This window comes from Egretta garzetta, unplaced genomic scaffold, assembly GCF_000687185.1.
Source record: "Egretta garzetta isolate BGI_Z169 unplaced genomic scaffold, ASM68718v1 scaffold118, whole genome shotgun sequence".
Classification (NCBI taxonomy): domain Eukaryota; kingdom Metazoa; phylum Chordata; class Aves; order Pelecaniformes; family Ardeidae; genus Egretta; species Egretta garzetta.
The window spans coordinates 3,956,520-3,965,234 of record NW_009260484.1 but is presented as its reverse complement, the minus strand read 5'-3'; the positions used below and the strand labels follow the sequence as shown (position 1 = coordinate 3,965,234).

General features: G+C 42.3%; 1 protein-coding gene across 1 annotated transcript in view; it reads left to right on the top strand.

Annotated features, from left to right (window-relative positions):
- Positions 1–61: 61 nt before the first annotated feature.
- The window catches only part of LOC104131034 (TATA-box binding protein), an 11,265-nt gene continuing 2,611 nt past the window's right edge, over positions 62–8,715 (top strand). Inside the window, exons 1-5 of the mRNA XM_009644156.2 lie at positions 62–1,520; positions 2,353–2,684; positions 5,203–5,290; positions 7,293–7,384; positions 8,577–8,715. The exon at positions 8,577–8,715 is cut by the window's right edge and continues 1 nt beyond it. Coding sequence (XP_009642451.1) covers positions 1,467–1,520; positions 2,353–2,684; positions 5,203–5,290; positions 7,293–7,384; positions 8,577–8,715 — 705 coding nt within the window. The 5' untranslated portion in view covers positions 62–1,466. The remainder of the gene's footprint in view (positions 1,521–2,352; positions 2,685–5,202; positions 5,291–7,292; positions 7,385–8,576) is intronic.

The following is an 8,715-nucleotide window of genomic DNA, read 5'->3' as shown; positions in this document are numbered from 1 at the left end:
AGGGCGAAACTGGCTCTCCCCCAGCGCTGCTGTGTGTTAGGGGAGAGGCGCCGAGAGGGGGCCCGGGGGGCGGGACCGGGACCGGGCCTTCTCCGGCCGTCTCTTGCCTCGACGGAAACGTTCCCCAGCGTTTGTCGTGGAGGTGCGAGCTAGCCGCAGTTAGGGGGTTGCAAGATGGACCTCGGCGCAGGTGGTGTGTCCCGACTGCGGGTTCTGGCTTGCCTGGCATCCAGACTTGAGGCTAAACAGCTTGGGCTGTCGAGGAGTTGACTTTGTTTCTTCCGGGGTAATGTTTGGGCTTCTAATTTACCCCCGTCTCCAGGTTGTAAAACCTGGATGCTCTGTGTGATACCTTCAGTGAGGGTGAAGAGAATGTTATCTTATGGTCACAGGAAAAAAAAAAGTGTACCTTTTCAGCTGCAGTATAAAAATGAATGTAATTCTGGGTTCTCATACCTTTTGGGAAAAAAAAAAAAAAGCTGAATAGGCTTTCTTCAGATTTTGAGGTGGTCTATCTCTAGGCTAAAAATGACCTTGAGTATTTCTAGGCAATAGGTATGTAGTTAAGAAAGCAATAATTTAATGGAAAAATAATTGATATCGAGGTTTAACATTTAAATTCTCCACTGGTGTTGTTTATTTCGATAACACAGCAACAGAGGTATAGTTAAAAAAAAAGCATACATTTCACTTGTGTACCTGAAATTGGTTTTCACGTATTTCTCTTTTCCTCATAAAGCGCATGTCACTGTTGTTTGAAATGTGTTAGTGCTTCATTTTATGGAAGTGGATGGAAGAGGGTTACCTAGTTCTGATTTGACCAGCGATACTTTTCCCATAGAAGAAAAAGTATTTTTGGAAGCCCAAGCCTTAAAATGGCCAGGAAGAGACTTACAAGGAATGTGTCAGTCAGCTTGTTGGTTAGTAGTCAGTGGAATTCAGTTCTAAAAAAATCAGTGCTTTTCCAGCTAAAGCAAAGCTTGGAGTAGACTGAGCATTAACAGCTTGAGTTGTTTGCGCGGGAGGGTTTGGTTAGACAGAGCCCTGCTCATGTGAGTACCTGCTGGGGCTTCAGCAGAAGCAGGCTGCAAAGGTTCTATAGAACGTGCCTGAAAAAGGTTATTTTTATGGATTGTGAGCGCGTGTGTGTGTACGCATATGTTCTTACATATATATTTGTATGTGGGTGTATCTTATCTAACTCAGCAGCTCATAGGTTTGCTTTTGGTTTTGTGTTTAGACATTATTCTCAAGATACTACTTTTTTTCTTTTCAGGCTTTGATTAGTATTTTAGACTCATAACATACATTTCTCTGGAGCTGATGTTTTCCTAACATTTTCAGCTTGGCCTAAAAAGCTACTTTGCTGGAATGTTTTAAAGGGTTAAAAACCCTTTTGGATTTGAAGTTCATTTAAATTAATTGAAGGAAATACGTCTGGCCTCACCAAAGAAATAACTGGAATCATGGATCAGAACAATAGCTTGCCAACCTACGCTCAAGGCTTAGCCTCCCCTCAGGTAAAAACAAATGATTTAACATGCAACTGTGATCTGAATTTCTTTGTGAAAGTGTTTTCTGTTTCTTGCATGTAACTGTGGGGTTTTTGTCTGCAGATCTGAAAAATTCTGCTAGGTATAGAATAATACCAGTATAAAGCAGAATTTTAAACCCATCAATTTGTGTATCCAGAGGTGTAAGAAACGCACAGATAATATGGGATTCCTTTAAGTTGAAACATGACTGGCAAGTTGGAAATACTAATTTAATTTTGATGGTTGCCCTTTAAACTAACTTACAGATAATGGACTGTCACTGTGCTATGAATGCATTTGGTATGATGAGCACAGTCTTTGTTCAAAACATTGCAAGTTAAATTATGGGTCAAAGTTGAGACATGCTTGCGAGGTAGGCCAAGAAGCGTATCAGCATCGCTGGCTGGAGAACAACAACGCTGGAACTGACGGATCCCTAGAGGTAATATTGTCTTGTATAGAAGAGGTGCATCTCCAAGGGCTTTCTGTTTTTAGCAGGTTACTACTCTACGTCTCAGGTTTGATATAATCAACACTGATTTATTTTTAGACTCCTCCTTTCTCTTAAAACCAATATGGAGTCAACTGGATTTGTGGTTTCTGTTTCACACTTTCTTCTGTAGGGTGCAATGACTCCAGGAATTCCAATTTTTTATAGAAGAGGTGCATCTCCAAGGGCTTTCTGTTTTTAGCAGGTTACTACTCTACGTCTCAGGTTTGATATAATCAACACTGATTTATTTTTAGACTCCTCCTTTCTCTTAAAACCAATATGGAGTCAACTGGATTTGTGGTTTCTGTTTCACACTTTCTTCAGGGTGCAATGACTCCAGGAATTCCAATTTTTAGCCCAATGATGCCATATGGCACCGGATTGACACCACAGCCTGTCCAGAGCACCAACAGTCTGTCCATCCTAGAGGAACAGCAGCGGCAGCAGCAGCAGCAGCAAGCAGCACAGCAATCTACATCACAGCAAGCGACGCAGGGAACGTCTGGTCAAACTCCCCAGCTCTTCCACTCACAGACTCTTACCACAGCCCCTTTACCGGGAACCACACCTCTGTACCCCTCTCCAATGACTCCGATGACTCCAATAACTCCTGCAACCCCGGCATCCGAGAGCTCTGGGATAGTGCCACAGCTACAGTGAGTGTCCCATGTCTTGGTGCAGCATGTTCTTTTCTCAGATAGCCCTTTAAAGACTTGGGACCAAAGCCACATCAGGAACTGGGTACTGCGTTTGAGTGGAAAGGGAGGTCCTGAGAATTTGTGGGTCTCCTCTAGCTATATGAGTCATTTTTGCTTTTATGTTTAGCTTAGCTTGGTTACTAAACCATTTAGTAATATCAGCAGTTTCTTAGTGATTTGTCAACCATACATCTTTTAAGCATACTAGTGGAGGATCATAGAATCATTTGGTTGGAAAAGATCTTTAAGATCATTGAGCCTAACTGTACCTGTCCACTGCTAAATCATGTCTCTAAGCACCATCTTTTAAATATCTCCAGGGGTGGTGACTCGACCACTTCCCTTGGTAGCCCATTCCAGTGCCTGATAACCCTTTCGGTGAAGAGATTTTTCCTAATATCCAATTGAAACCTCCCCTGGTACAACTTGAGGCCATTTCCTCTCATCCTATCACTTGTTACTTGGGAAAAGAGACTGACCTGGCTACACCCTCCTGTCAGGCAGTTGTAGAGGGCAATAAGGTCTCCCCTCAGCCTCTTCTCCAGGCTAAACAACCAAAGTTCCCTCAGCCACTCCTCATCAGACTTGTGCTCCAGACCCTTCACCAGCTTTGCTGCCCTTTGCTGGACATGCTCTAGTGCCTCAGTGTGCTGCTTGTAGTGAGGGGCCCAAAACTGAATGCAGTATTTGAGGTGCAGCCTCAACAATGCGGAATACAGGGGAAGGGTGACTTCCCTGGTCCTACTGGCCATGCTATTTCTGATACAAGCCAGGATGCTATGGGCCTTCTTGGCCACCTGGGCACACTGATGGCTCATATTCAGTTGGCTGTCAACCAGTACCCCCAGACCCCTCTTTGCCAAGCAGCTTTCCAGCCACTCATCCCCAAGCCTGTAGCGTTGCATGGGGTTATTGTGACCCAAGTGCAGGACCTGGTGCTTGGCCTTGTTGAACCTCATACAATTGGCCTTGGCCCCTTGATCCAGCCTGTCCAGATCCCTCTGTAGAGCCTTCCTACCCTCAAGCAGATCAACACTTCCACTCAGCTTGGTGTCATCTGCAAACTTACTGAGGGTGCACTTGATCCCCTCATCCAGGTCACTGATAAAGATGTTAAACAGAAATGGCCCCAACGCTGAGCCCTGGGGCACACCACTTGTGACCGGCCTCCAGCTGGATTTAACTTCATTTACCACCATCTTTTGGGCCCAGCCATCCAGCCAGTTTTTTACCCAGTGAAGAGTGTGCCTGTCCAGGCAATGGGCAGCCAGTTCCTCCAGCAGAATGCTGTGGGAAAGTGTCAAAGGCTTTACTGAAGTCCAGGTACACTACATCTACAGCCTTTCCCGTGTCCACCAAGCGGGATGTATATATGTCTTCGTTTAGCACCATTGTAACTTTTAATTCTATGCACTTTAGGAGTTCGTCATGCTTTACCTATAAAGTAGTCTAGGTTGATAATCTGGTATTTCAAAATATGTATACCTTGAAATACACTCTCATTTGTAATTTACTGGATACTTGTGACTTGTTCACAGAAAAGAAAATAGCTCCACTTTGCAAACAGCTCCACTGTACATAGAGTTTTGTTAGTGAGCAGAATACAGGAACTATCACAGCTGAAAGGGAATTAGAAGGGTAGAGGGGAAGAAACTAGTTGCTAGTCTAGGAGCTAGAGCTGAGTTGTACTTTATTCCATGTTCCGTTTTCTAGTTCGTGGCTACAGCTGAGTTTGTGATAAGGGGAAAAAAAACTAGAACTAATTCTAGGTTTAGGTATGAAAATATTTTTACCAAACTTTAGTTTTAAAGACACTTTTACAGCAATTATGGAAGGCCCAAAGAGAAATGGTTGATAACACGAATTTTGCACTGGAAGAGTAGTTCCTCATAGTTTTTTTTTCCTCATTGAGGACCTTTAGATTTCAGGGTTTTCCCAGAAAGCAAGTTTCCAAGGAAATTTTGCATCTAGGAACTTCTCGTAAACTTTCTAGAGACCTGCTTTTCTGTCACCTGGCAATGGGTTTACCTCCTGGGTCATTCCCACTTTGTCCTGCACTACTTCTTCCTCCTTGAGAGGCACACCAAGGAAGCTTTCAGGTGGTACTATTGCTGCCTCATTTTCTCCTGTTTCCAGCAGCTTCCGTGATTGTTGTGGGAGTTCTCAACATCAAGAATTTTTCTTGCCAAACTGAAATAGAAATTCTTCTCATGAGACATTTTTCATAATAACTGGCAGATAAGGAGGAATCAGCAATCATGCCTGAAAAGCTACCGCCCTACAAAAGGATGTTTCTGAGCCAAAACACTGCTCAGTGCTCCTGTCAGTAGGGAAGATGTAATTCAGACTCCCTCAGAGAAATGAATTTAAAAGAAAAACACAAAAAACCCAGATAAAATTAATCAAGCATGGTTAAAAATGAGGAAGACGCATGAGTTTGTTGTCTTTCTAATGTATTTCTCTGAACTATCTTCAGGAATATTGTGTCCACGGTGAATCTTGGTTGCAAACTTGACCTAAAAACTATTGCGCTTCGTGCCCGAAATGCTGAATATAATCCCAAGGTAAGACAGATGTATTGGAGTTCATCCTGTAACAGATACGTGAAGGGCACAGGCTGTGGGTGTAGTTTGCTGTAACAGATTGAAAAACCTTACTCCTACAGATGCAGTTTTATACTGTAGTTAAGAAATCTTTAATAAACCTGGAACTGATATGGCTGTGTTTAACACCAGGTTGTAATTTGGTAGATTTAGAAAGAACACAGCATGTTTAGGAATATGCTGGCAAAGTTGTTTGTTGTAGAGCTGGCCTCCGCTGCTATTCGTATGGGCATGTTTGTTCGTAGTGCTCAGAAAGTTCCTTCTGCATATTACTGTGAGACGTCCGATGGCGAAGCCTTGCACCCTGTCTCCCAGTAAGGAGAAAGGAAGGAAGAATTCAACTCCTGGGCTCCTGCCAGAGCCTCGGTTGTTCTGCATATGCTGTGGCTTCCTCCACCTGGCTGCTCACCTGGTCGCAGCACAGTCACTCTTTTTTTACAGTCTTGCCTCCCCTCTGAGCTCCATTCCTACCTGTTTGCCCCCAGTCCTCCCGCCATCTCCTTGCTCCTGATGGCTAGGTTTGGTGGAACAGCAACATGAAATTGATTTTTTTTTTTTTTTTTTTTTTTTTTGTGTTGACTTTTAAGTTGCCTGCTGCTTCTAAATAGCAGTTTGTTAAACCATAGGATTTTTTAGCTCAGGAAACTTAGAAGAACAACAGAGGGCCTGGAGCATTGATCAAGAAAGCGATGTCTGCTCCTCTTGGAAATGTTAGCTTTGCAACCACAGTAGTTGGACACTGTTTCTAATAAAAGTTTAGATGTTGTATAGTTGAATCGACTTGCTTGGGGAAGGCTTCAGCTTCCCTGGGGTGTGGGGTTTTTTGTTGTTTTAGTATTTGGGATTTTGCTACAGTTTACCTGAACTCTGCTCTCAAAGATTAAAGCATGCGTGCAGGCATATGTGATAAATGTTATTGTAAGTTTGTAACAGTGATGCTGTTACATAATTGCATGTGAGTAGGATATTAGTGCAGCAAAAATTTGAGCATGCCATGGTAGCTCTTAAGGTAGGGGTAGGTGGCTGTGTAAAACTTGTAGGCTGAGAAGAATCAATAGGAAATGCTGTGTTCCAGAGTGGAGAGAAGGAAGGGTTATGTAACACGTTCCTGACTTCTAGTCAGTACATTTCATCTGTCAGCAAGAGGTGTTGCTTGGCTGTATTATTTAAGCCATAGTTTGACAAAAGTGCTGTTGGGTAACCCATGCTACCACCTTGGTTATGTCAGCAGAACTGGGGACTGCATGGTGAGCTGGTCCCAGTTAAAAATAGCAGGCGGGGGGGTGGGGTGGGTGTGTGTGTGTGTGTGTGTGGGGTGTGTTTCTTTCTATGGCCATATCAGTTTCCAGTATCTCTTGCTTCAAAGCATTTAAGAGTATTTGGAAATGCAGGCAGAGATGTTCCAGTATTTAGAATAAAAAGCTAGAGCTACCTGGGCTGCTGTGTTCTGCTGTGGTAGTTGAGGTGACTTCTGTTTACACAGAACTTTGATCTCCAGCTGTTCTGTTTGCTGGTATTCTAACGCTGTCCAATTTCTTTTAAGACAGAAACAAAACTGATCATAAAATATTTGCAGATAGATAGACTTCCATCCTGCTTATAACAGATCAAATTTTCAAGACACGTGGAGGAATTTTTTTTTTATTTTAGAGGTTGTCTCTCTTGCTCTGTTGCAAATGCTAGCATTATTTCTGTGTTGCATATACAGTAGTGAGAGATGAGCTTAGTAAAATAGGAATGCAACGGTAAATATCCTTCCTGTCTGACTCTACCCCTCAGTGTGTGTGCTTGAAGCTACTTATGATTTAAGCATTTCAAGTAAATGTTAAGTGATCCATAAGTATGTTTGAACTTAGTGTTTCTTTGCAATACAGTGTAATTTGCTACTTAGATTATGCAAATTTGGTTTTAATGTAATGATTACAGCAATATATCACTAATAGTCCCAACGCTCACATTTCAGCGTTTCGCTGCTGTTATTATGAGAATAAGAGAACCGCGTACTACTGCACTTATATTCAGCTCTGGAAAAATGGTGTGCACGGGAGCGAAAAGGTACGCTTAGGAGTTACAAGCAAACTAATTCAGGCTGTCTTTTCCTTTGTACCATGACGTTTTAGAAGTACTATTATTTGTATACGGTATTTGTATATATACAACAACGTTGTACAGGTACAACTACACTTGCTTCCTCATTATTTCACATAGACTGCTATATATGTTTCTTCACAAAACATCTTTTCATGACTGAAAGGACTTCCCTATGAAAGGGGAAATGGTAGTTCTGTTTCTGAAGCTCTTTCATACAGTCAGAAAAACTGGTTTGCGGAGGTTATTATATTCACTGTCTTGGCTTTGCAGCTACCTATTTTTATTCTAAGTATCGAAAATTTCAATGACTATGCACTGGAACTGCTTAAACTTTGTAGGGGCGGTGGCAGAGGAAGAGCAATTTTATCTTTGAATAGTTTCATTCATCACAGGCCAAGAGCTCCAAGTCTCTGGTCCGTATAGTCTGATCAGTTCTTAATATGATCATTGAAGCATAAAAATTGAAAACTAAACACAAGCTTAACTCCAGTGGGCAGGAGAGAAATTCTGCTCTGAAGAAGCCTGCTGGGAATACAGAAGGCATAAGCTAATGAGCAGAGATGACTGCATAGAGCTGTACAGGATGCGCTGCTTTTGCCTGGTGATTCTTGGAGTTCGAGTTGTCTGACTCTGTGTTAGGAGCAACCAGATCCTCAGCTGTTTACAAAACTGAAGCAAGCGGCGTTCTGCAGCAGCGCATGGGGCCGTGCAGTTGCGTTAAACCCAGGTTTGAATGCCTGGGCTGAATCAAGCAGAGGATTTTGGCAGCTTACAGATTTTTATAGAAATACGCATTTTCTAGCAGCAGTAGTTCAAAGTTCTTCTACACTGAAAACTTAAGTAATGGTTTTCATGACTCGTTAGAGGGACTCGGGGTGATATTTTAGGAGTGTGAAATATGTAGATTTATAATTTACTGTTTTCTGCCTCTTGAACAGCGAGTACAACATTAATGGTGTTTAGGATATTTGTACCAAAATTAGCATGCAGACCAGTGCTAGTTGTTAATTTTGGTCATAAAAATTTTGCATGTGACCTTCCCCTCCCCCTCAACACAGACTTTTTTTTCCCCAGTTAAATATTTGTGGTTTAATGCTATTCACTTCAAGTAATACTTCACTGAGGAAATAATACGGATATCCTTTTCTTACTTCAGTGAGGAGCAATCCAGACTGGCAGCAAGGAAGTATGCAAGAGTTGTTCAGAAACTGGGTTTTCCTGCAAAATTTTTGGATTTTAAAATTCAGAACATGGTGGGCAGCTGTGATGTGAAATTTCCCATCAGATTAGAAGGA